Source organism: Lepisosteus platostomus, chromosome 2 (assembly GCF_059453375.1).
Source record: "Lepisosteus platostomus isolate fLepPlt1 chromosome 2, fLepPlt1.hap1, whole genome shotgun sequence".
NCBI classification, from domain to species: domain Eukaryota; kingdom Metazoa; phylum Chordata; class Actinopteri; order Semionotiformes; family Lepisosteidae; genus Lepisosteus; species Lepisosteus platostomus.
Genome location: NC_142612.1, coordinates 71891999 through 71919242, shown reverse-complemented (window position 1 = coordinate 71919242; position 27244 = coordinate 71891999). Strand labels below are relative to the sequence as shown.

General features: G+C 38.9%; 2 protein-coding genes across 4 annotated transcripts; both read left to right on the top strand.

The window, feature by feature from the left end:
• Nucleotides 1-920: 920 nt before the first annotated feature.
• Nucleotides 921-10412, top strand: lsg1 (large 60S subunit nuclear export GTPase 1). Its single transcript, XM_088616702.1, has 14 exons — nt 921-1152; nt 1936-2062; nt 3766-3886; nt 4258-4344; nt 4834-4920; nt 5485-5545; nt 6027-6203; nt 6748-7053; nt 7311-7412; nt 7624-7767; nt 8440-8563; nt 8919-8998; nt 9182-9358; nt 10090-10412. The coding sequence occupies exons 1-14, from the start codon at nt 1054-1056 to the stop codon at nt 10261-10263; spliced, it is 1866 nt and encodes a 621-aa protein (XP_088472828.1). The 5' UTR covers nt 921-1053; the 3' UTR covers nt 10264-10412.
• A 3626-nt stretch (nt 10413-14038) lies between these two features.
• Nucleotides 14039-25562, top strand: tmem44 (transmembrane protein 44). 3 transcript variants are annotated; one of them, XM_088616731.1, is made up of 11 exons: nt 14039-14666; nt 15787-15916; nt 17291-17388; nt 18499-18652; nt 19425-19511; nt 20152-20322; nt 20718-20870; nt 21387-21491; nt 21971-22141; nt 22731-22793; nt 24078-24211. In XM_088616731.1, the coding sequence occupies exons 1-10, from the start codon at nt 14485-14487 to the stop codon at nt 22764-22766; spliced, it is 1287 nt and encodes a 428-aa protein (XP_088472857.1). In that variant the 5' UTR covers nt 14039-14484; the 3' UTR covers nt 22767-22793; nt 24078-24211. The 3 variants fall into 3 exon arrangements, with proteins under 3 accessions (XP_088472857.1, XP_088472849.1, XP_088472843.1); XM_088616723.1 differs by lacking the exon at nt 22731-22793 and having other exon boundaries at nt 14046-14666; nt 17291-17384; nt 18495-18652; nt 24078-25562; XM_088616717.1 differs by lacking the exon at nt 22731-22793 and having other exon boundaries at nt 14046-14666; nt 24078-25562.
• The last annotated feature ends 1682 nt before the right edge of the window (nt 25563-27244 follow it).

Sequence of the window (27244 nt, the reverse complement as noted above, 5' to 3'; positions counted from 1 at the left end):
CACTACAAGCAATGGGTTGAAATTGTGGTCTACCTTTTTTCATCTATAAAGGCTAGGCACAGCAAATTTTAACACTATTGTTGAAATTGGGAACCAACTTATATATATCGTGTTTTATTATTCTGTTGCATTCTTTATTGTACCGTAAATATCTGCTTATGTGAGTCCATATCCGCAAAATTACAGCTGAATAAGGTTTCTATGTTATCCTCATAGCCCATTTTTCTGTGAAGATATAATTTCTGTAAAGTCTGTGAAGATAACATCTCTTGGGGAATTAACACTGAGAAGCCTGGTTTGGGAAGAATATAATTACAATTGTCTGTTTCTTTAAGAAATCTAAATTGAAATTTAAAAAACAAAATTTATAATGAAAAAAAACAATCAAATAAATTGCTAAAATACATTTTATTCATGGCTTAACTGACCCACGACGTATCACAAATTTGAGTTTTCCCCGTTCTGTTTTAAATGTTTATTACTAAAATAGAGAATTGTTCCTTTGAAAACAAGTGCTCTTCTTGAAATAACAGAATCGTTGCTTCGTAGCGTGATGAGCAAAAGATTTTCGCTTTAACGAGAAAGATAACTTACAGCCTGGATAATTGTACGACTAAAATTCCAGTATGTCACAACTACTGTATGAGCATTATAACGTGATTTGGGAACTATCACTCGCTGTCGCTGTTTTACACGAGCGTTTATGTGTAGGCTATCTGGAATGTACCAATACACTCAGAAGGCTACATTTGTTTAAATTTTAAATATATTTTGCATATATTATACGTTCTGATAATCCAAATGGTCTTTAAAAATGCGATTTTTAGGTGATAATTTTTATGTTTTCTTTCATTTGTTTTTTCCCCCATAAAGTTATAAGTGTACATTATTGTTCGAGAAAGTAGATTGTTCCAAGCCGTTTCCTTCCTGATGACAACAGTGCTCACATGGTCATTTTGGAAGGTGCTGTTACTGCTGTGCTTGAAGAACTCCGGACTGGATCGTATTCAGAAAGTTGTTGTTTTTTTAAAAAGTTAATGTGAACTCGCGAAAATGGGAAAGAAGAAAACTGGCGGCGGAGGCGCTGGATTAGGCAGGGCTTTAATAAAGGAGAGGCAACTGGCAGGTCGGGGCAACAGAGCAGATTCCTGGGTACTTCACATTTATTAAATAACTCGAAGTGATTAAAAGTCCTTGACGAGTATAACAGTCAGGAAAAAATACAAGTACTGCTTCTAATGGTTCATATAATTTTAGTTTTGTATGTGTACAATAGCATTTTAGAATAATTTTTGTTAATTGTTTTCTGGAAATGGTGTTGGGTTCTGCATTTAAAGTGATTAGCAGGGTGACACTTGAAAAACAAAAAGACGGAGATGGCGATGGTGGAGATTTTCTTCCCTAAAACAGCTGTGTGAGGTGGTTTAGGAGTCTGCAATTGTAACTGGGAGACTGTGGGTTAAAATCAAAGGGGAGACACTGCAGGTGTGTTCCTGCGCAAAGGTACTTCACACACATCGTAAAGTATCGAGCTGTATGAATGGGATGCTTCGGGTAAAAATGTCTAGAGAAAACAAATCATTTCAATTAGAAGAAACTGAAAGGTATCTTAGGGATTCTTGGAGTCTGGGAATTGCATTTGGTAATGTATGTGCACTAGGTATTTTAAAGTAATTCGATGTTCTTGATGTCAAAAAATGTCAACAAAAGGCCCCACTCTGTGACTCAACTTTGATTTCAACTTCAAGAAAGGAGGATGTACAGTACAGCCTCTGTTGTACATTTTTCCTCCTTTTAATGTGCTTCTTGGTTTAATAAAACAGTCAGATTTGTCTGAGCAGTGCGAGTAGCGAGGATCTGCGGTAACTATGCAGTGCATGATGGAAGAAGTGCTGTTTGTGTTAACGTAACAAGATCATATTGTTTCCTTTACAGCTCCACACCAGTGAACTGAATGATGGGTACGACTGGGGCCGTCTGAACCTGCAGTCAGTCACAGAGCAGAGCTCTCTGGATGAATTCTTAGCTACAGCTGAGCTAGCCGGAACAGAGTTTGTTGCAGGTAAAGAACGGTCAATATTTTCTAGGGGGACACAAAACATGGTTTGATTATTTCAAATCCTAAAATCATAGTGAACTTAGTTGGTTTAAGTAGTTCAGGTGGATAGCTGCGTCAGCATGCGTAGGCTGCAAAGGAACAAGTTATAGGTTTATTCCATGCTGAAAAGAGAAGAAGGAAAACACAACGTTTTGGCCGTGGAGCCTTCTTCAGGTGTGAGCCAAAGAAGGCTCCACAGCCGAAATGTTGTGTTTTCTTTCTGTCACTGTCACTTTGTCTCTCTCAATGGGTACAGGTCTGAAATTGGTCTTGTCAAGTCTGGTGTCCCCCAGGGCTCAATACTGGGCCCCTTGCTCTTCAGCATTTACATGTTCCCATTTGGTCAGCTTTTAAGATCACATGGCCTCAGCTTTCATTTTTACGCTGACGATACTCAAATATACATCCATACCAAACCCGACACTGATGTGGCTGTCTCTATTCTATCTAATTGCATCTCTGACATAAAAATTTGGATGACTCAAAACTGCCTTCATCTTAACTGTGACAAGACCGAAGTCATGCTTATTGGTACCCCCCATCAACTTCGTAAAGCCAGTCCTGTAACCCTGTCTGTAGATGGCTCTGTACTTGAGCTTCAATCAAAATTGAAAAACCTTGGGGTTATATTCGATTCTGGCTTAACATTCGACCCACATGTACAGCATACTGTCAAAACATCTTTTTTTCACCTTAGAAATATCGCAAGACTACGCCCTATGCTATCATTAACTGTGGCTGAAAAGCATACATATTTGTATTCTCTCGAATTGACTACTGCAATGCTCTACTCCCTGGGGTATCTAAATCTACTCTGAACAAGCTGCAGTATGTCCAAAACTCAGCAGCCAGAATCCTGACCAGGTCTAGTGCAAGTGTTCACATTACTCCTATCCTGGAGTCCTTGCACTGGCTTCCGGACAAATTACGCATAGACTTTAAAATCCTCATGCTCACCTATAATGCTTTACATGGCTTGGCACCTCAATACCTGTCTGAACTTTTATCGCCCTACTCCCCACCTCGCAACCTCCGCTCTTCAAATTCTGCCCTCCTTACTGTCCCCCAAGCCCGTCTACATTGTATGGGCGACAGGGCCTTCTCCTGCTATGCCCCCAAGCTCTGGAACTCTTTGCCCAAGGATATCAGAGAGTCACCGTCTCTAAACTCCTTCAAATCCAGACTCAAAACCTTCTTCTTCAGAAAAGCCTTTACTTAACTGGTTCCATTCTTCACCCCTCTGCTCTTCTTAATACCACCTTCCACGGTCTCCTCTATTGTTATTGTTGTATTGTTGTAATTATAATTGTGTCCTATCTTGTGAAATTTTCTTATTTATTGTTGTAGTCTTCTTATTTATTGTTATTGTCATCCTGTAAAGCGCTTTGAGAAGACACCTTTAAAGGTGCTATATAAAATAAAGTTTATTATTATTATTATTATTATTATTATTATTACTTGTTCCCTAGTTGGTTTAAGCTGTTTTTTAACAACTCTTATTAACGTGTCACGTCACTTTTGAAAGTGTGAGCAAGCTGGAGTGTACTCCCAAAATTGTAGCCTATTATAGTTTGGTGAGCTCAGAGTAATGGACAGTGATTTTATTGGCAGACTATAAGAGTGTGTTGTTTGCCTTCTGACATAATTGCTGTATCTTGGCTTTTCAGAAAAGCTCAACATCAAGTTTGTTCCTGCTGAAGCCAGAACAGGTTTACTGACACCAGAAGAGAGCAAGAGGATTAAAAAGCTTCATGAAGAGAACAAGCAGTTTCTCAGAATACCTCGCAGGTAAGTCAGCCACACCAGTTGCCTGACACGAATGACTCTAAAGCATTCATTGTCTTTACAAATATATAGTTTTTATGGACTTTGGGAAGTCCTTTTTTGCACCTCATCTAGTGAATTAATTCATTGTCCTGCATTTAGACCAAAAGTGATACAGGTGTCTGTTGTTTTGCCCACTGTCAGATCTCCGACTCATACATGTGAGCATGGTCAAAGAAAACCTTCATATTGAACTATGTTATTCTCCACTGGTAAACTGGTTATAAGCATGCGTTTCTTGTCATAATGATAGAAATACTAAAAATAACACTGTTTTTATTTAGCTTGATACTGAGATCTTCTAGTACTAACCGGTTGTTTCCTTCCTGTTTCAGACCACACTGGGATGAGAATACGACTGCAGAGGCTCTGCAGCAGGCAGAGAGAAACAACTTTCTAGAGTGGAGGCGACAGCTGGCCCAGTGAGCACCTCCACACATCTGTGAATCTCGTCTAATACTGTTTAATGTTCAGTGGTTCCAGCATTCTTGCTTAGTGCTGTTAACTTTGTCTTTCATAAGGCAATTGCTTCAAGTCTACTGAGTCAATTTTTGGAACATTGTATCTGATGATGATTCATGTCACTGTAACACACATATATCATTTTACCTTTTGTTAAAGGACTCTTCTTTTGTTTCTTTCAAAGGTTTTTTTTTCAAGTTTCACAATTCAAAAAAAGAGTGCATAAGAAATTATGAGTAGAGAATGTGTCTTGCTAGTTTTATTTTTAGGTTTCAGAATTACCACTTTTTGTTGATTAGAGGGAGGAATGGATCACTTCATTGTATTTGCCTGTTGGGCTTTGATGATTAGTTTGAACATGTTGTTTCGTTTCTGTCAATACCATGAAATATCTTTAACCCAGTATTACAGAACGCTGACATTTTCTTTTATTGGCTACCTATTTTAAGGCTAGAAGAGGAGCAGAAATTGATTCTTACTCCTTTTGAGCGGAATCTGGACTTCTGGCGCCAGCTATGGAGAGTGATTGAGAGAAGGTACAGTTAGTCTCACGTGGTGTATGTTTGCCCTTTCATCTGGATGGCTCTGGAGTATTAGTGGACCACCTGAGTCTTACCTGCAAAATAAAAGAAAGTGTACTATGCTTTTCCTATGTTATAAAGCATTGCCAGTTAATGTTTGAGGTATTTATTAATACCTAATTTTCAACAGAAAACTGTTTTTGTTTTCAGTAATGGAGAAACCCCAGAATTGTTCTTGTCTGGAAATAATTAAAAACATGTCTCAGTCTTAAAAATGCTCTACATTATGTGTACTGTATGTGTTACGACCCCAAGTGTCTAGGGGTAAAGGGGTGTAACATTTAGGATAATTCTTTTGGAAGCAGGTGGGTTTGGTGAGGGACTAGGAAACAAGATAACACGATAAGTATGTATTTTGGATCTTGGATTTATTTTGCATATCGATCAACCCTTTTATGTACATTTTTCTTTTTTGAAGATGTGTTTCACAAAGCAAATGTGTTTTTTGTATTTTTTTGTGGTTTTCCGAGCTCTGTGTTTTGATGTTTTTACCGATCGGCACGTGGCTTTGTTTTCCAGTGATGTTGTGGTTCAGATTGTTGATGCCCGAAACCCTTTGCTATTCCGATGCCTTGATCTGGTGAGTTCACAGAAATGTTGAATGATTTCATGTTCCCTACAGATCAAAATCATGAATAGAAATCGTGATAAATTGTAGTATTGTATCTTATGTTTTCATAATGTACAACAATTCGATGATTAGACTCGCATAACCAACTCTTCTCTGAAAAGCTGTGACATTAGAATACAGTGAACTAAATGTACTAGATACAGCTGTTCTTTTTAATATTTATCATTTGTAATCTTTTCATAATATGTTTTACAAGCATCCAACTTTTTTTGAAAGATTGCTGCCAGTCTAACCTTCTTTTTCTTTTGTTGATTGATTGTTGATGTTGCTTAGAGGTGACCTCTTTATGCGCTGTCAAGCACAAAGACCGACACCGATTGCTTTGTAAACACTGTTTGTGTGTAGTCGTTATCTCCTGTTAAAGGCTCCAGCCACTGTGTCCCTGACACGGTGAGCAGGCAGGCGCTTCAATGTCACTCCGCCCTTGCAGGAAAGCTATGTGAAGGAGGTGTCGGGGGAGAAGGAGAACATGCTGCTGATTAACAAGGCGGACCTGCTGACTCGAGAGCAGCGCAGCGCCTGGGCCAGATACTTCGAGAGACAGGGAATCAGGGCTGTATTCTGGTCCGCCCTGGCTGAGGGGGCCCGGCTGGACGCCGAAGAGAAGGTACTAGGCTCACAGCGGCTTGGCGTGTTTCTTAGGCCTTTTACCCACAGAGAAACGGTTGAGAGAGAGGGAACTTTCAATACAAGGAGTCTTCCTCTTTTAGCAAAGATCTTGCTACAATTATAATGAAGCAAGTAACTTGCTAAAATATACCCTTTCTTTAATTTCCGAGACTGCCAACAGCGGCGACTGTTTAGTATTTGTTTTTAAGTCCTGTTGAGATTTATGGCAGGTGATAAAAAAATTGTTTTGGTTACACCATGCCCAAATCCCATTTACAGGGGGAACCGAACCAGGAAATCATTAAAGTACGCTAAGCCACAGTGCTTAATGTTGCTCTAATTAAAATAAGGTTAGAAATTCTTTGCTGTAAGTTTTACTCTGAAAAGCCAAAGCACATCTGAGAGGTTTTTATTTTATATGTTAGAATATTATGCACACCCAGTGAGCTATCAATCTAGATTCATGTGCATTCCAAATCAACTGACAACGGACAGCTCAGGTACGAAGGACTTGTGTACAGCGCGCTTGATATTTCCTGTAGGGTGAGGAGCTTGATGGGCTCAAGGAAGAGCCAAGTGATGGCGAGGGAGGAGAGGTGGGTGAGGATGAAGAGGAGGATGGGGAGACATTTGAGGACTGTGTGGAGGAAGGAGACTGGCAGACCTGCTCCGAAGACTCCGACTCCCCTGAGCAGGACAGTGAGACTGTGTCCTCCCACACCGAAGCTTCTCAAAGGAAAGCAATCCAGAACTCCAGCCGTCTGCTGCGCAGAGACCAGCTGCTGGACATCTGTAAATCAACACACACTGGGACCAGCATCAAGGAGGGACAGATTACTGTGGGTTTGGTAAGTGTTTCTTGGAAAACTGCAGTTACATTTGTACAAAAAAAATATGATGGTTCCAAAAAGCCTTCCTAAATATTCTGATTCCTTCAATAAAACATTTGCCAGACTGTTGCCTGTACTTGCAGTGACAGTCAGTAATAAATAGTCTGAGATGACGCATTGAGCATGCTTATCTATGAAAACAGCCCATAGTCAGTCCTCCTCTGGTTTTGGCAAAAGATTTCTAGGCCTGTTCTCTGTTCTTTTCTGTGAAAAAGGTGGGGTATCCTAATGTTGGGAAGAGTTCAACTATCAACACCATTCTCCGAAATAAGAAAGTTTCTGTTTCGGCCACTCCTGGACATACAAAGCACTTTCAGGTAATTACTGTGTTTCAGTTGTTTAAGGGTTTTATCTGGAAGATTAAACACTTTCATTTTGTGCCATTTTCTTGCGTTATTGATTTCTATTTAGCTTTATTATTAAAAATGTTTATTAATGAAGATTAACTTAGGTTTAATAATACATATGGAAACATATAATGAGGTAAAGGCTACCGCTGATGAGGCAGTGATTGCTCTTCTGTTCCAGACTCTCTTTGTGGAGCCTGGCCTGTGTCTATGTGACTGCCCTGGGCTGGTCATGCCTTCTTTTGTGTCCACCAAAGCTGAGATGATATGTGCTGGGATCCTGCCCATTGACCAGATGAGAGACCATGTGCCACCCATCTCTTTGATATCCTTTCTGAGTGAAGCACTGCAGTACAGTGCAGTAATACTGCCGTGGCGGAGATAATGTTAACTTTGTGACAAAACTCTCGGAACTGAATTTCTTGCAGCGATAGCTTTTCCGGGTACCCCATTTTACTGTGGCATTCGGGCAAACGTAGGATACGCTTTAGAAATAAAACTTTGCGGGTTCGAGCCTGGGTCACGTCTCTTGCCGACTGTGTCTGGGACTCCCCAGGTAGCGGCATGTGGGCTGCTAGGGCTTTCATGGCTGCAGGTGAAAGGGAAACCCCTGCTACTTCCTGGGTGCCTGCGGGCTTGTGGTGATGACATGAAAGAGCAAACATCCCACATGTTGCCTGAAGCATGTCAAAAGTCAGTTAGCTTTCTATGTGTGCTTGGGTTGGGGAGTCTGCCTGCACTTCTTCATTCCTGTATGTAAACACAACATGCAAAAAAAAAGAAACTTGCAGTACTAAATTTTTAAAATATGCATCATAATTGCATTTAATATAGCGCTGCTAGTGTTGTTTTAAAAGATGTTACCAAGTCGGCTTCAGTTTGCCCTCGCACTCCTTGCTACGTGTGCTCTTCCAGGAGGTGTTGTTTCTGTGTTCTCAAAGTCAGGAATCAGTCTGACAGGGGCAGTGTGTGTGCTGAAGGACCTTAACTGTTACAAGTGTGTCAGCATGTACCACGCTACGTCCTGGAGGCCACCTATGGGATCAACATCACCCTCCCTCAAGAGGGGGAAGACCCAGACCGCCCACCCACGGCTGAGGAGCTGCTGGTGGCTTATGGCTGTAAAATCCCGATTCTGTTGTATTTTGTAGGCTGGAAATGCTGTAAACTGAGTGCTTTATCAAGGTTTTTCACTCCAAAATGGCTTTTATCAAGTTGACCTTGTCTTTTATGATTGCTTTGTCTTGATTGAGAAGAAATATTGGTCGATATTTTTCGGTGCATAATGTTTCTATGTAATAAAATGGACACTGTGCCTTAAAATTTGTTACTTTGAAAGACTTAGAGATTACTTTGTGTTTCTTTAGTTTAAATGAGCACAAAGACTAGTATTTAAAATATTTTAAGGAGAAAAGTTACAAATACTAATAGTGTCTCTTACAATTAATATTTATTTTCCCTTTTGTGCCTTGTCAGATATGAGGGGGTTTATGACTGCTCATGGACAGCCAGACCAGCCCCGGTCAGCTCGATACATCCTAAAGGATTACGTCAATGTAAGTTACCCTTGTCTTGTAGGACACAAGTTTTACTCTTTATGCATGTATTTGTGTAGGTTGTATGCATTCTGAGCAGCAGAAATCCTGTTGAAGTGTAATGCTATAAAAGAAGCTTTAGCACCAGAAGGCAATATTTTCTCTTCAGCTGCCACATGAACATGTTTTCTTTGTAATTATCAGGGGAAGCTTTTGTATTGTCATCCTCCACCCCACATTGATGCCAGGGACTTTCAGCCTCAACACAACAAGTTTCAAAAGCAGGAAGCAGACAACAGTCAGAGCTCATCAAGGACAGGAAACAGACGGCAGAAAATCAAGCGAATTGAAAACGTGGTGGATAAAAACTTCTTCCATCAGGTGAGGTCTTGTTGTTTGTTCATCATGTTCCTGTCTTTACGAACATTGGAAACGTTCGCCGGAGGCTCTCAGTGGGTGGTGCTCTCGGCCCAGGTGTCACCTGTTCAAGTCTGGGTCATGCCACTGCCCGACTGTGACCAGTATTGTACAGTTGGCAGTGGGCGATTGGCACAGCACAGCTGGAATAGGGTGGGTAATGTTGGCAGCGTGACATAGCAACTCCAGTAACTTTCAGTCTTACAGTAACATCAGCGTTCCTTTGGCAGTCCTAGCTGTCCTTTGAGTCACTGTGCCAAAAGAAGACTGAGTTAAAGGCTCTGACTTATCAAAGGTCCACTCCTGCAGGTCCTGTTTCTCCCTCTGCAGTGAGCTGAAACTTGAAAACAACAATTGTGGTGATTTCAAATTTGGAGGTATATAATAAAATGAAAACCACAAATATATCTGTTTTAAATGAGAGAAGCCTGTTCTGCAGTTCCTTCTTATTCGATTGGTAGCAGCTCCTGGGTCCAAGAGTTTAATCTTCCAGTCTGCACTGGCAGCGATTGGACTGAAGAAGCATCTTTTATTTTCAATTGCACACTTGCAAACTTTTTGCTTTTCTCTTTGGGTCTTTATTTCACTGAAGAACCACTTAGGGGGGGAAAAAAAAGCTTTGTACTTCTGAAAACATCTTCTGGATATTGCAGTGCATCGACTTGAAATTGAGAGAGGTTTGTGACGTCTTGCAGGAGAACGTGCGTGCACTAACGAAAGGTGTCCAGACGGTGATGGGCTACAAACCTGGGAACATCTCGGCTGTGCCGGGATCTGCTGACAGTACAGTGGGGAAACCCTGGAAGAAACACGGCAATAGAAACAAGAAAGAAAAGATTCGCAGACTCAACAAACATCTGGACGCCTGACCTTTCACTTTATCAGCTGTAGAACTGCTGAGCACTGGGAATAGCAACAGGATTGTTATCCAGGGCTCTTAAGTCTGAAGTAATTTGTACAAAATGTTTATAAACTAACATGAATTATCCACCAAATAAAAGCAATAATATTCATCTTAGACCAAGTGCCATTAAATTGTTCTGGGGTGTTGTCAAGGGAAAGACGACCCACGAGCCATTAATGGTTTTAATCATTAATAGTATTTTAAACGGTATTGTATCAGTATGTGACAGAGCATAATCAAAGAATTGACTTTATACTAAGATATTTTTAAAATTTTCATTATAAAATATAATTATACATATTTGGAAATTTTGGAAAGAATCGACCCACCCTTATTTCAATGCATTTTTTTAGGTTTTTAAAGATAATGGACATTTGGTTTTGTCTTTAATCTATTGGTTTGCTATAATTCTTGACTCATATCAAGAGAGTCACCATTACCCTACAGTATTGGAGCCCTGGATCACTTGTGAGTTCTGTTCTCATATCATCTCCGCTGAAAAATGTATTTTTGTAGCTATTTGAAGTACAATTGTATTTTGACTGACACCTAATCATAAAAAAAATGTTAGTAATTAGGTCTTGACGCAGTTAGTTTGGATGCACTTGGAATAACATTTATATGGGATAGCCTTATCATTATTGTAAGGGTAGATTTCAATGTTGCCTTTTTTCAAAACGAGCTACTAGTGACCTCTAGTGGAGATTTTGTGCACAACTTTGAATATAAACATGACCAGTTTATGAATTTTTAAACAATGTTAAAAGAATCCAGTACAATATGATCTTGTGTTTAATTATCTCCATGTAGGTTAAAATGACTGCATGTCACTTTATTATTTATGTGCCTAAAGGCAACATTTTTAAAACATTATCTTCAGTGCTTTGCTTATTGCACAGAATAAAGTTTACAAATACAACTTATAGCTACACAAGGTACAAACTGAACTACTGATAAAAAAAGAGACATTCTGTGTTGTTCGATCTAATGCAAAATTCGGTTACTTCAATTTTGTTTCAAAAGGTCATTTTTAGATCACTTTATAACACCTTGTGTGACATATCATCTCAAGGCACTGCATTAAAATAAAAGGCAAAAAAAACAGAGGCACATATGCACAAATGATAAGATAAGATTTTATTGTCCCCTGAGGGAATTTTTTTATGGGCACCCAGCACTCCTGTACATTTAAATAGAATGCAAACTAAAAGAAAAAAACATTATATTACAAAAAATAAGAAGAACATTCCACATCACTCAATTTCACATGTACAGTATAACACATAACAACATGTAACATTTATAACACATCACAAAACATAGCACTCAAGTAGGTTGTAAGAGTCAAAATTGTGTTTATCCTTGATGTTTGCGTTAACAGCTTTAATGGATAGTGGAACAAAGGAATGTTTGTATCTGGAGTTCTGAATATAAATTAATAGAGTAAACTTTAACAATTAAACTATGGTGACTTTTAACACAGGACTTGAAAGTGTAGATTGACTGGCAGGATCTAGTCTGGGATGAGAAAGCATTCTACAGCCTCACAGAACAGACAAAACAGCTCATAGATGTAGTCAGGAACCAAATCCTTAAAGGTGAGCAGCAGTATTTTTTTTTTAAATAACATCCACAGTGAGCCAGTCAAGGAAGCTGAAAAAGGAGATATGTGATCCTGCACTTGAGTTTATTAGTTAAATTTCAGCACCCGAGTTCTGAAGATATAGCAGCTTGTTAAGAATATGTTTGAGTACACCCGCTAACAGTTCATTATCAAGATCCAACATGGGAAAGGCAAAAGTATACATTAGCTTTTTCAGAATCAGGCTGGGAGAGACCCATGTTTGTTTTGCTTTGAAAGAGGAACTTAATTTTTAAAAATGAAATGTTTTACTATTCCATGTGAACCAGTTGAGAAATTCCCTTGACCTACATTCTGCTGTTTCACTTTTAATTGAAAGTTTCTTTGTGTTGCTCTTAAAGCTGAAAATCAAAATGAAGCAAGGACACATGAGCGTGGAAAAACTCAAGAACAAACAAGCAGTTCCGTCGTGATTCATTTACCATTTATTTTATATATATCAGGAGATTTTTTAGGGTTTTGTAATATAGTTTCCCAGAGTTTTAAAAGATTATGTGGGTAAGTGCAGTTACAGTCGGCCCAAAATTACTAGAACTGCAAACTACTGTACCATGATAAGCTACAGGACATTGTAAAGGAGAAGTAAGAGATACTTGAGGCAGGTAAATAACTTTAGCAAAAATGTCTCAAATTTGGCTACTGTATAGAGGATTTTTAGATTTTCTTAGTTTGGTTCAGAAAAATACATTTAATTAAAATAAATGAGGTGAATCTTGAATCAAGCAGGGGTTGCTTCTAAATGACCTTCTTGACAAGAGTGGGACTATAAGCAACTGTAAATGCATTGTTGGTGAAAATATGTTAGATGCTTAGCCACCTGTGGAATTAATGACCTTTTATTTTGGCAGTACACCAAAAGGTCATATGAAGGAGATGGCTTAGTATAAAGAGTGAATCATGATGTATTTTATATGCCTTATTGCTTCTTGCATATGTAACAGTGCAAATAGCACTCATGGAATAAACCCATGGACATAAACCAGTAACTACACAGCTATATAGGAGTTTGTCTGTGAAAAGAAACTTAAGAAGCTTAATATTGGATTTCACAGGAAAGTGCAGGTTTCTGAAAGTGCATGGGATGCACAGGTGATCAGATTTCAGCCCCGTTGGTGTATTTCTCCTTTAACCAGTAATTAACCAGTAACACATTCCAACCATAGGACTTGGATATGTTGGAATGTGTTACAATGAGTCTGTATTTTTGAAGCAGGTAATGAATAGTTCTGTAGTTGGTCACTGTGGACCATTTAACAATGATGACATTGTTACACCAGAAGGACCCTTGTTTAATTAGCCAGGATTTTGTAGGCTGTGAATAACCTGTTCTTCTTGACTACAGTGTAATGTTGAGAGTATTACATTAAAAAGCTTTTTTTATGCAATACTGCATTCCTTTTTGTCTTTAATTTGAAAGAAGTATTTAAAGTAAAAAAGCTCTTTCTTCCCAATGGATATGTACTGTACACATAGGTTAGTTGCTAGCAACATTTATGCCATCCTTTCAAATGAAAAATGGAACAAAAGTTTTCATTCCATTTAAAATAAAATGTTTCTGGGTGTTAAAGAATGTGCTTTTACAGGCGACCGAGATTCGTGTTATAATGCTATAAAAATAATTATATGAACCCACAATAAAAATTCTGTATTGTCAGCACTGTAGATGTGGAATCCAAAAAGATTGTACTGTAGGTAATGTCCAGCTATAATTGGGGATTAGTCTATAAAAAAGACACTTTTCCACTTGTTTCACATAATCTAAGGACTGAAAACAATCTCCTTCCAGGATTAAGTGTGTGTAAACCAAAAAAGCGATATTTCTGGTATGTAAAAATACATGTATTACGCAAAATAATACAATTGTCTGTGTGCGAATGGTCTTTATAATTAATAGCTGACTATAACAAAAACACAATGAATAATGATGGTGTAGACTGTATGTAAAGCACTGGTTAAAAAGCAGTCACGAAGATTGTCAGATCCCGGTATTTCATCCTGCATTCTTTATCCCGAACCCTCCACCTGTTTCACGGTCAGACCAGAGGAATGTGAGCTGGTTGGTGATAGTGCTTAGCCAAGGGCGGTGCTGTGCCTTGCAGGAACATTCCCAAAAAATCGCCATCGTGATTGGATAACCTCTGTGAACTCGAAGTTGAAGAGAGCAGTGCACTGCAAGGGGAGCCCACAACTTAACTAACTACCGTAAAAACACGTATTTTTTTATCATTATTATTGAGCAGTTCACTTCTTTTTAATGTGGTATATATGTGCTTCCGTTCAGGAAGTATTTATTAGAGATAACTTTGAAACTGCACCCGGACGTTTCTTGTTTCTCGCTATGAAGGTGTTTCTAGCTTAAGGAAAGTGAAACGTGCTACATCAAAGAACGGAGTATTCATTAACGTATTTAACAACAAAGTAAATCACTATTTTGTCTCATGGACATGGAATGCTTCCAGGTTTTAAAGAAACGTTTTATATCAAAATTCGGCACTTTACTCTAAACCCGTCTTATAGTCAGCTGCTGAGTTCAAACCATGAAGGATGAGGAGCCTGCGAACTATCCCTGATGCACAGCTCAATGAAACTCAAGGATACTTCTCAGATTGGATGGGTTCCTGGTGGCGGTCCCATTATTTAACCACATGCTTTGCAAACAAGAATGTTTGTATTTCATTTTGGCTTTGTTTTTCCTCGGCGTTACTATGGGTAATCGCGCATTGTTTGTAAGTATCAAACTTTCCGTATTATTTCCTTATTTACTGTTCTTATAGTACTGTTTTTAAACATTTTAAAAGAGGGAAAAAAAGGTTGGCACGATTTACGTCTGCTCAGAAAATATAACCACTGACTGTGTTTTGCTTGGCAACGTAAAAATTAAGTTTGGTGACTAAACAAATGTTATGAAGTTACAGTTTGCCAAATATTTCTGCCTTTGTTTTTTCTACCGTTATTCAAATATCACAGTAGATAACAACATTGTCTTTGATCGCTGCGTAAATTAGTTACTAGTCTGTTTCTACTTGCACATTTAAGAAGCATCAATTTGTATGTTTAATTACTTAATGAATATGATAACACGCCAAGTTGTTGGGTGTTAGTTTACATTTTGGATTTACACAGAATAAAGAACTTTAATTTCAAACATTTTAATCAAATAAAGCTTTCTTAACTTCTAAACCCTTGTATTTCGTTTTTACCTTTATGATTGTCATGTTTACCGATAGGCTCGGGCTCCACAGTAACCATGCTGGGTGCACTGAGAAACAGTGACAACCTGAAAGTCTGAGCTACAGGATCAGTTCCATTGGCTAATGAAGTGTTTCAAGTTACAAACCCCTTTGCTCCTACCGTATTCTTTTTGTTGTTGTCATTCTGTAAAGTGCTTCGAGAAGCCAGCTTTAAAGGCGCCGTTAAAATAAAGTGTATTATTAGAAATTTTCTTAGATACAGATCTGTATTTCTAGTGGATAGAAGAGCTCCTAAAGTTTTGTTGGTAACATTTTTCTTTTACTAATACACTGTTTCTCCACCCTATACACGTAATTTATTTTTTTCCCAAAGTGCTATGTGAAGAAAACACTGACAGGATCAATAGAACAGATGCATAGTCCGAACTGAGTAAAATACAGAGCCATGCTGGTGGTCCCTACTGGAAAAGTTTCTTAATAGGCTGATGTGATACGGTGTCAGTCTCTCTTTACATGCTGTATGCCAAGTTTTGTTTATACAAAATAGATTAAGGAGACAAAACATCGAGCACAATCATTGTCAGGTACAAACTGACACGGCATGCATAGCCTGTGTGTAGAAATCTATGTGGTCATCCGTGTTTTCTCGTCGCAGGCTGCTGTGTTTTCAGTGCAGAAGGAAAGACCGGAAGTCCGGCGACACCGCCTTCTGTGCATTCTACTGTTTCCTTGGTAACATGAGCGCTGCGCTTGGAGCTTTCCTGTCCCACCAGCTGACCCTACAGGTACTGAAGGCAGAAGCCAGTCCGTTCAAGTGCTTTATTGTCCTGTATAGAGAGATTGAAGTGGAAAAATCATCGGTATATCTTGCAAAGAAATCCTGTATGAAGCTCAGCAAGTGTGAGCCTGGTCAGTACCTGGATGAGACACCTCCTTGGGAAAAACTAAGGTTGCTGCTGGAAGAGGTGTTAGTGGGGCCAGCAGGGGGTGCTCACCCTGCAGTCTGTGTGGGTCCTAATGCCCCAGTATAGTGACGGGGACATTATACTGTAAAAAGGCGCCGTCCTTTGGGTGAGGTGTAAAACAAAGGTCCTGACTCTCTGTGGTCATTAAAAATCCCAGGGAGTTACCCCGATATCCTGGCCAAATTTCACATTGCCCTTTACCAGTCATGGCCTCCTAATAATCTCCAATCTCTTAATTGGCTTCATCACTCTTGTCCTCCTCCCCACTGATAGCTGGTGAGCGTTCTGGCGCACTATGGCTGCCATCGCAAAAAGCAACATTTGGAAATATTATGAGTGACAAAAATAATATTTTATAATATCCGTCCTTCGGATGAGATGTAAAACCGAGGTCCTGACTCTCTGTGGTCATTAAAAATCCCAGGGCATTTCTCAAAAAGAGAAGGGGTGTAACCCTGGCGTCCTGGCCAAATTTCCCGTTGGCCCTTACCAATCATGGCCTCCTAATAATCCCCATCTATGAATTGGCTTCATTACTCTGCTCTCCTCCCCACTGATAGCTGATGTGTGGTGAGTGTTCTGGCGCACTATGGCTGCTGTCGCATCATCCAGGTGGGGCTGCACATTGGTGGTGGTGGAGGGGAGCCCCCATTACCTGTAAAATGCTTTGAGTGGAGTGTCCAGAAAAGCACTATATAAGTGTAAGGAAAAAAAAAGGAAATATCACATGGTCAATATACTTCTAAAAATTCCTCTGTAGCTTGCAGGAAAGAGTGTCCAGAAAAGCACTATATAAGTGTAAGGAAAAAAAAAGGAAATATCACATGGTCAATACACTTCTAAAAATTCCTCTGTAGCTTGCAGGAAAGCTTGTATTACATTTTTCCAAAGAACAAAAAGTATGGGCGATTGTCCCGGCAGATAGGCTCTATGACGGTGGATTCTATTAGATAGAACTAGCAGTGTCTAGATCTCTGGGCTTATAACCAAATGGCTAAGGATTCAAGTCCTTCCTAGAGTTCAGTGTATTTCATCAGATCACTTCAGCATAAAGTCCTGCTGTATAAATAGGTCCACAGGTAATTTGTTTTGGATAAATGCATGAGCTAAATAGATTGAAAACAATAAATCTTTCTGCCCTGGGTTACCTGCCTCTCATTTTTTTAATTGTATATCTCTTTGTCTCACTTCCAGATCTTCATGGGAGTCTACATGGCTGTTCTGGATGTTTTTCATTTCATTCTTGTCATCTTCCCTGTGTGTCCATGGAGCTGGCAGTCAAAATCTAGTATGTGTACACTGGCAAAACGTTGTGTAAGCACTGGTATCTGTTGTACTGTTCTCGATTAGATGAGTTGTATGCAGACACGGTTAATATCTGGCTCAGGTCTACACTGAGAGATTTTGTCAGAGAACAAAGTTTATTACAACCCCAGAAAGAATTGACTATACTGTGTTTTGCAATGGGTGTTCTAAACTATTCCATCTGCATAAATGGAATCCTGTTTTTGAAATGAAATATTGCCTATCTCAGAAATACTTTCTGGTAGATTATACAATGTAATGATTAAAACATGTTACTTTACTGATTACAGGTAGAAAGGTTGAAACTTGTGCAGGCAGAGTCTTCAAGCTGCCTTGAGTTTAACCGTACAGGTTTCACATCAGTCTTACCTTCAATAGTAGGATTGTGTGTTTTTCAGAATTTCTGGCCTTAGGTGTATGTGGTAAGAGAGCTGTATCACCTCATTGTACAGTGGCCACTTTTTAAATTAGTGATGTATGTCTCGGTTTGCATATCAGTGTTTGGGCCAAAGAGAAGCGGATTCCATTTTGCAATACTGTATATCATCACCCACCCAGGTGCTCCACTGTTTGAGCGTGGACAAAAAAAAGCCTAAAGAGGAGAGGGCAGAATCGGTCTGGTATCGCATCTTTAAAAACGATTTAGGAAAAATGCAATTAAAAGGGTTTTATTTTTTTCAACCTAATTACCCAAACGCCCCCGACTTGCCACTTCCTACGACAGAATTCCCCCTGTCCTCTCTAAAATGGCTGCTGCTCTGGGCTCAGTAGTGTTGATACTTCTGTACTGGGGAGTGGCACCATCTGTAGCACACAAAAGATCCTCTGTTAACGCTGTTTGTTCTGCTCATTGACCGAAGCGCCTTGTTTCATTCTTTCTCTGAGCCTCTGCTGGCAATTCTGTTTTCCTATCTCCTTTATAAAAAGGCATGGCATGTGTTGTTGTCATTTTAGAGAACAATATTCAACTGTCAGCAAAAAATTCAAAGAAGTTTGCAAGGGAAAATTCCACTGGGATGAAGAATTTAATTATTTCGTTTTTTTCTGAGTTGTTATATTTGACGTTAAGCATGTCGGGTCTTTTTTAACACAGGCAGAAAGATAAGGCCCATGAGGAGGAGGAGGCAGAAATTCTTCGCTGTGTCAGTACCCCTGGCAGTAGGGGCAGGGTATGTCACCTGGTGCTCTCAGCACCCTCAATATACTGATGAAGTTCACACAGGACGTCACCTCCTCAACACCCTTCTCCAGGTCAGTCATAACATCTTCATTTCCTGAACAATAATGAAGTATTCAGCTAAGGCCATGTTAAAATCAGCAGGTTAACAATTTTCACAATTCTGAATGAGAATGAATGCTTTGTCATATGAAAAGCACTGATCACTGCATGTGTTTAATACAGCTCTTTTGGTGAGTATCACCTAAAATACCTTTACAAATGTACAGTATTAAAGTGGAGTTCAGTAGATTACCGTAGCAGCCTTAGAAAGAAAGTAAACTCAAATATTACACTTTTTTAATGTAGGGCACATACAGGCCTCAGCTGAAAGTGTTTTCAAGTGCTCCAATTGACACGCGTGTCATACAAACGTTTCAAAGACAGCTGATAAAAAAAGGTTAGCTTACAAATGGTTCTGATCATCAGAAAAGGGACAGTTCTAAGAATAAAGCAGTTTGAAAGAAAGCAATTGAGGAGTAAAGCAGAAAGAAAAAACTAAGATTAGAAAAAAGACTCGGGACTTCTCTCCAGCTGTAACTGACAGAGAGTTCATGATGGATGGTGTGAAGGAGAAAACATTTACTGTGTTGGAGCACTGCGCTCTGTAATGTAGTCTGGCACTACTTGTAGAGCTGTCAGCTCCAGAAGAGCAAATTTCTGTACTCTGCTTTATTATACAAAGAGTTAATGTACCAGAATGTACATAATGCAATTTGTGCCATATTCATACCTTTTTGTTTAGTATTTTCTGAACCTTTTAACATTAAATGGTTTGACAAAGATTTACTTTCTTCCCCTTCACAGGATAACACTGAAATCCTAGGGTATGCTCTAGGACTCATGTCTTTTATCATCTGCTTGTCATCCAAGTTCCCTCATATTTCCAGAGCAGTGAGTGCCCTTGTATTTTTTAATATGATTGTTTGCAGTAATTTGTGATATTATACTGATGAAACATTTTATGTAGTCTGTGTAAAAATCCAGAGAGGAAGTAGTACTTCTTAAAACACCTTTACTTTCCACACATATAATGCAGAACTGTGACCCCCTTTCTACAATCCAAAACAGACTAAGATGCTTTTTTGCTTTCCAAATTGAATTTTTTTTGTTTCGTTTTAAAATATAATTATTTACAGTGTTATCAGATCTTACAGGCTGAAGAACATAGGCTGCGTTGTTAATTGTTAAGGTAACTTTATTCACTTAAGTGCTTCTAAGCTACATAAATACCTGTATCCACTTTCAAATTCAACAGTTTATTGTTGAATACATAATTGTAGTTCTGTGATCAGAAATAAAATGTATTGCACCATTTTACACTTGTAGCACAGGTAAATGATATGCTGATATGTCAGTTACTATGTTTTAATTTTTTTCAATTTAGTGTATAATCACCAGAATTATTATTTTTTTTATTTCAATACAAGCATTTCCAGTTTTCTCCTTTCTGGTAGAAATCTTCTTCATGTCTTGAGAGCAAAGTTTGTTTCTGTTGTTTTTGAATATATTTACCTGCTGTACTCTCTTCCAGTACCGAGGGAAGATGACTTCCACAGTACTGATATCTACTAGAGGCGTGTGCATCTTGGCCAGTGTCTCCTATGCTCTAGCCATTGTGTTTCATGATATGCAGCTGAAGTCTGCCCTTAAAGCATTGCCGTGGTTACTGACTTCTGTGGGCTCTGCGGTCTTTGACAGCGTTGTATCCTCCATGGTTATTTTTACTAAAGTTTCCTTGTGGATATTTCTTTTCTAAAAAAAGGACAAACTACATGAAAATCCGCCTTTTGATTACAAAAGCAAATGAAATGAAAGTGAAAGTGTCTGAAACACTTGTTCATCTTCCAGGCTTTAACATATTTCAATTTGGGTTTATACTGTACATGTTTGTGATGTTGCCAGACTGAAAGTCATAGGGCAGTTCTTAGTACTTCTAATTGCAGCACGGGTATTTTTTAAGCACTCCTTTCCTCTTAACCCTGTACTAGTGACCTCTTGGACTTCTGTTTACATGATGTAGTAAGACTCCGAACCCTGGTCCAACATTATACTTTTGAGGATTTGTCAGCATTTATCAAGGCCCTTAACTCTTGCCAGATTATCCTGATATCCTGCTTTAAAAAGCACAAAGAGGCCAAGCTGATCCTGCAACCCCAGCACTTGGACTCACCTGAAACAGAAACACTTCTGGGGTACCCTGCTTCACACCTGACCTACAGCACTAAAGAGAGACCACGCAGGAACAAAACTGTATGTTAGCCTCAATAACCATTCTCACAATTTTCTTCGATTAGCTGGATTAGGTTTGACCTGATTTCTTTATTTGAACCTGTGCCTCTATGATTTATGTAGAGCTTTCTTTCTCCAAAGCTGATTGTATCTAACACATTAAGAGTTAATAATGGCCAATAAAAAATGAAGAAATAAAATCTTGACATACTCCTCTGTAAAACCGTGATGCAGTAGCAACAAAGACACGACTCCACACACCCTTGTTGGTAAAAGGAAAAAGTTACTGAATTGTTCTCCCAGTAATCGGAAAGTTTGTGCTTCCCGGGGCACAGTATCATGTTTGCATGCTGTAGGTACTTCTTCAGAATCTAAAGTCTCTCCATTTGTTATTTTTATATTATATTTAATAGTAATGGAATCAGTAAGGTAAGTGTAGAAATAAAACATTACAGTGAATATTCACATACATTGAACATTATGATAAACCTTGACATTATCTCAAGTTCATTTGTTTTTTCATATGTTTCTTTGTAGCATTCCGACTGGGTTCCTCTCAAAATTCGTCCTACTAACCGAACCCACCATAAGATGGCTGAAATAGGACGGTATATGGATGTGAACATAAAACCTGTGCAAGAGGTATCCCTTGGTTACCGCTGTATTGTTTTGTATCCACGGTAATGTTTTCCTCAATTGTAAAGTTCCTAGTGGTTTTGTGAAAGGCTCCACTGTTACAGATGGTCTTGAGCTATTACCACACTGACCAGTATTCACTGATTGACTGAAGAGATGCTGAGGTGGTTTTAAGGTCAGACAGGTTTTCTTTGATTTTCCACACAACAGCAGCAATTGTGAATTGGGTGACTGCTTACATTGTTCTCTGGGAGAGCTGTGTCAGTCTTTCATTTGACAGCTGATCTCCACTGTGTGCCTTGTGGGTTTTGCAGTATGGAATGACATCAGTGGTCTTATAGTGCATGTTTCAGAGGCTGTTTCTATTTTGTCTTCCTCTCCCCTGTGCTGGTATGAACTTTCCAAAAATAAAATTGGTACAAAGAAATTCTGAAAGTCACTGTTGTCACAGTGTACAGTAAAGCCTTGTCTGTGTTTGCTTTTAGGTGAATTTCAAAGGCCTACCCCTCTCCATAGAGAACCCAACAGAAACTCTCTCGGCAGAGAGCTCCTGTGACACCAATCCCCCAGCTCCCCCTCCTCTGAAAGTCATCTGCGCTGATGTCACATGCTCCTCGGACAGCTCCACGGACACATCCATGAGCTCAAGCCTTGAGGTCAGAACCCCGCGGTGTGTCCTCAGTCTGCCTGGCAGGGCAGCACCACTGTGCCACCTGTGTTCATTTAACTCCCATGTTCCGCTCCCAAAATCATCCGCAAACCTTATTAAGATGGTGTGATGACAAAAGTTTTATCCTGATGTAAACAACACTAGCTTGTTTGTATACATGTTGTACAAGAACATTATTCACTCTGTTTATGACGTAATATTGGAGCAGAGTTTAGTTCTGAGGGATCAGATGAGCTAACTCAACAGAATGAGTAATGATTTTAACTAGCTTTTCCCTGTAATGAGTTGCACTAGACAGGAATCTCGGACACTGTTGTAATCTCTTTTATGTGTAATTCTTAAAATTACATCCATCCACCAGCAGGAACAGCAGGACCCATGAATGGCCAGTCTGTTTGCTGCTGGGACCAACATTTATTTTCTCTCCAGCTATCACAATACATGCAGATTTATTTGAAATATGTTCTCTCTAGTGCTGTCCTTAAAGTCCTTAGGTCCTGAAATTGATAAAACAACTGAATTAAGAATATTAAATAGAGTTTGATATGGAGTTTTTACCCTCTTCATGTCTTCAGGGAAACAAGAAGGAACAACTGTGGAAACAGCAGTGAGAGTCAGACCTGATCTGCTCTATTCCAGTAGGTGGGGCTGTAGCATAATACAACAACTGATGCTTTATGAAGCACTTCAGTGTCAGGGGTTTGCTATCAGTATATACTGTACATGCTGTATATGTTTGACATAAAAAATTGAGGTTATGAAAAAATTCTATTTGGAATAAATGCATTTTAAAATACTTGTAATTTTAATTAACCTTAAACACACAAACACATTTATCATTATACAGGTCACTGTATTGCCATCATTTTAACTTCAGTTGTGGGACTGAGCAGTTCAACCTGCTCGTCTGAACTTGGTTGGCTTCACACTAAAATAATAAAATTGACCAGCCCTCACAAAACCCGCTGCCGGTTTTGAAGGATGTAGTGCAATAAGAGGGGAAAAAACAGATGAAAGCTGCTCTCGAACAGGGATAGAAAAGAGTAGTCTCAGGAATGTCCTGTCTAGGCTGTTGCAATGACATTTTTGTTTGTTCAGGGGTGCACATTGTTTCTCTTTTGACCTCAGAAATGTTCAAACACCTTAATTCCATTTTACTTTTTTACTTGGGTGGCACAAAATTGTAAGATTATTACTACGTCTTCAATGATTTGGTAACATATTCAGTTTTAGGAACATTTGCAATTTAAAAGGAGATAACACTTGCAAATCAGCGACAGCTCTTTTTATACCGAGCAAGTTCTTTTTTTGCATAAAAATGTTCATGGTGCATTCTCAAAAACCTTCTCAGTGCTTACACAAGATATACCTGACATTATTTTCCCTTGTTCCTGCTGCTTGAAGAAAAAATACAGTAGGCTTTTTTTAGACAACTTTGCTGAGCATTAAAAATAATCCTAACTGCAACAGAGCTATCAAGGAAGTGACACATCTTTTAGCAGATGAGCTGAAAGTGCATTGAGCGGTGATTACATTATGCTGATAAATATTTGTCATCAATGGGCACGTTGTATGGTCACCGTTGGAAACAATGCAAACTGCAAATCTATGACTCACGTTTTGCACCAGGTTACAGAAGCTGTTTTGTGTCCTATTCTCCTTCTGGGCCTGAAGAACATGTCTGTATACTGATATCTGAATCCCAAATGCCACATACATACCCACACATCAGTTGGGCTCAAATCTTGCAATTTGAACATCCATGGCATACAGTAACTGTCACATTCACATCTGAGAAAAATGCGTTCAGTAATCAATCTACTTTTCCTAAAACAAACACGAATAGATGCTCAGTTTACATAAGAACATGGTAGTGAATGTTTGCATTTTCATTTACAGAATTCATGTTTTATTTTCCACAGTGGGACTTTGAAGATACGAAGAGGCAGTGGAGCAAAGCCGATAAGCAACAGAAAAACACAGCAGCCTTCCCACTCCAGGACTGGACAGCTCTCCCCATTTCAATGCCTGCCAGCCAATCTGAATCGGACTGCTGGTTCTACGACAGTGACATCACAATGGCCGATGAGGGAGCCCCTACCCTTTTGGCTGACTATGGGAAAGAGAGGCAAGCAATGACCAACTAACACATGACTGTTAATGACACATTCAAATAAAGAACACTCCCACTGGCATGAAGGAAGAGGAAAGTGTACTTCCTGTTTTTACATGTGGTGGTAGGGGTAGCATCTAGCCGGCATTCTAGAATCCAGTTGCAGTCCAGTGATTTTTTTTTCATTTTATTTTATAAGAACATCATGACCGCTATTCTCTTATTATTTGAGAAGTTTTGTTTAAATCCATTATATGAGTATTCCCTCAAGGTTTGTCCTCTGTAATCTTTGAATTTCAGTACAAGTATTGTGGGATGTACTCAGATGTGTTTACATTATATGTGTGTAAATTATTTGTATGGCTGATAACATGAGTCTTTATATGTATTTTTTTTTTCAAAAATTCCCCTGGACTGAAAAGCTTAACAAAAGAAAAAATAGATGATGAATCCAGTTGGAGACATTTTACAATCTCTTACGCTCATGTGGTAAATACAGAAACTGTTCATTTTCTAACTAGTTATGCTAGTGGCAACAGACACTTGCTACCCGAAGTTCATTGTTTTTCCTTGCCAGTAATAGTTTGATTTAATAAAGCTTTGTTTGGTTGCTAAAATATCTGCTCTTCTTTTAAGAAGCAGCTTTGATAAGGGTAAATTAATAAACAGCCAAATATTAAATTTATTTAAGGTAGAGGGTAGTACTGTAGATTGCTCCTACAACAATGCAGGAAATTGAGCCTGAACAGAATAGGTAAAGTAGATTGCCTCTGAATATCACTGTATTGATTTTTATTGTTCATTATGTTGCTGGTATCTGTGAAAGAGATTTAGAACATAAACCCCCCAAAGCAGAACAAGCCACCTCGCCTGTTTTCCAGTGTTTTCAGTTGTAGCTTACTTAAAATGCAATATTTAAGTAATGATATCTGAAATCGAAGAACCGCTTTCCTACCATTGAGTACACCCTGATGTGTCAACAGCCCTGTTATGAACTATGTAAAGTTATTCCTTGCTGCCCATAAAGATGTTTATGTAATTGTCCTGACTGTCAGCTGATAAATGATTCAGGGAATCCCAGCATATTTGTTGGAAACATATATCATTGCTGTGGGATAAAAACCATTTGTGAAATGGCGTTCACAAGATCAGTACAAGATTTGAATATGGCATTTTAGTATTAACTTGTGGATTGGATGTTTGGGTACAAAAAATCGATTGCAGCATTTTGTGTAAAGTGCTGTTTTTCTGTTGTCTAAATTCACAATAAAGATAAACTTAACCTTGAAAAAAAGTATTTGTCCTTCTGTTGGATGTAGATCAGATGGGTGTTTGAGAGCACTTTAAAAGTGAGCCTCACTCTGCAACTCTGCAAAGAACATCAGTTGTTTTTCTCCTTGATTTATAGTGTTAAAAGCAAGTGGACCGTACTTGTATGGGAGATTGGCCTTTAGACTGCGATCTATGATAGAAACAATAAAATGTTTTCCCTCGCAAGGTCCTGTCCATCTCCCTTTAACTTTCGGTTGTTCACTTACCAGTTAACTATTTGGATTCAACAGCAGCCTACTGGTCAGATATATATTTCCAGGTGAATTTTGTTTTTTGAACCAAATCTCAAATTATGCTAAATATTTAAATGTGCGAATTAACCCTTTCTAAAGTGACTCTTACATTATCCACTTTAAATAATGGGTGTTTGGCATTATATATTGTATTAGGAATCCATGGGATTAATTAAAATGTTGTTTGCTGTGTCACTATTAACACATTTGAGCTGCATTGGTCCGGTATTTGTCACATTTAAGTTAACTATGACAATTTTCCTTTTTTTTTGTCAAGATGATGAATTGCCTTATGAATTCACAAAACTGTTTTTATAAATATTCTTTTGTCTTGCACCGCATAAAAAATACATTCTAGACAATGGATATTGCATATAACCGTCACTATCGCAGCAAGCTCCTAACCTATTGTAAAAGAGGGTCACAGGTTTATTTCCTCTATGAAACCAGTAAAGGTGGTTATCAAGCCTACCATATACTTCTCCGAGTCAGAGAAGTACAGTAATGATGTAGATTTGGCAGCACAGAACCCTTTCCATCAATAAATCTCTTTTAAAACAGTATTACTGTTCATGACTGACCTTTGAGCTCAGCTGCTTGTCAGTCATATTCTTGTTTTAACTGATGTACAGTTAATGAACTTCCTTTACTCTGTACTTGCACGATGTGTAGATTAGAAGGACAATGTGAAGGAAACTCTCTTGCCCAACTGTATTTCCGTGGTTGGTTGTGACCCATTTCTAAAAATGTTCATTTTTCATGGTGCCCATCGCGAGTCCGCATTCACCACAATCCTGCTGACTGTGTAAAACATAGAGCAATGTCTTTTCGGAACTAAAAAAGGAGAGCCCTTTATCAGGAGGGCCCTGACAGCAGTCCACTCTTACATTCAAATATGAATTGAGAGAAAAGCCAGACAAGATATGTGTTCACAACTGATGAATCTCAAATCATAGTTGGTCAATGACTGTAGTCTGATTCCATTTGAGAAATGGTGTAGTGCCCTGGTTTCCAAGATGATAAAAGATACTGCTGCTCCTTACAGAAAACAAGGAAAGATAACTACAGTATATTCTACACCTTGTACATTATAGTCTCTTGCCATGAATCTCACCCTACGATGTCCAGGGTGTTTTCTAACTTGCCCACGTTGCTTGCTGGGGTATGCTCCAGCTCCCCTGCAATCCTATATTAAAGTGGTTAGAAAATGGATGGATAAACTCTTAAATCACTTAACTGAATGCAGATAAATTGTCCCAGGCCTTTAAAAACTGATGATTTTAAGGCTACTTATTAAACTTGCTGAACTGGGGCTCTTCAGTTATTTAAAGGTCTCTGCCAAGGAGAATTAGCCAATGGGTACGGCATGGTCTTGCTGTGCAGTGACAGCGGACATGACGTTCTCCTTACC

Coding starts and splice junctions, on each gene's coding strand:
- lsg1 (XM_088616702.1), top strand. CDS start 1,054: ATGGGAAAGAAGAAAACTGGCGGCGGAGGCGCTGGATTAGGCAGGGCT. Junction 3,887..4,257: donor TTTCTCAGAATACCTCGCAG/GTAAGTCAGCCA, acceptor TTCCTGTTTCAG/ACCACACTGGGATGAGAATA. Junction 9,359..10,089: donor ATAAAAACTTCTTCCATCAG/GTGAGGTCTTGT, acceptor GACGTCTTGCAG/GAGAACGTGCGTGCACTAAC.
- tmem44 (XM_088616723.1), top strand. CDS start 14,485: ATGAGGAGCCTGCGAACTATCCCTGATGCACAGCTCAATGAAACTCAA. Junction 18,653..19,424: donor TCCTCAACACCCTTCTCCAG/GTCAGTCATAAC, acceptor TCCCCTTCACAG/GATAACACTGAAATCCTAGG. Junction 19,512..20,151: donor TCCCTCATATTTCCAGAGCA/GTGAGTGCCCTT, acceptor ACTCTCTTCCAG/TACCGAGGGAAGATGACTTC.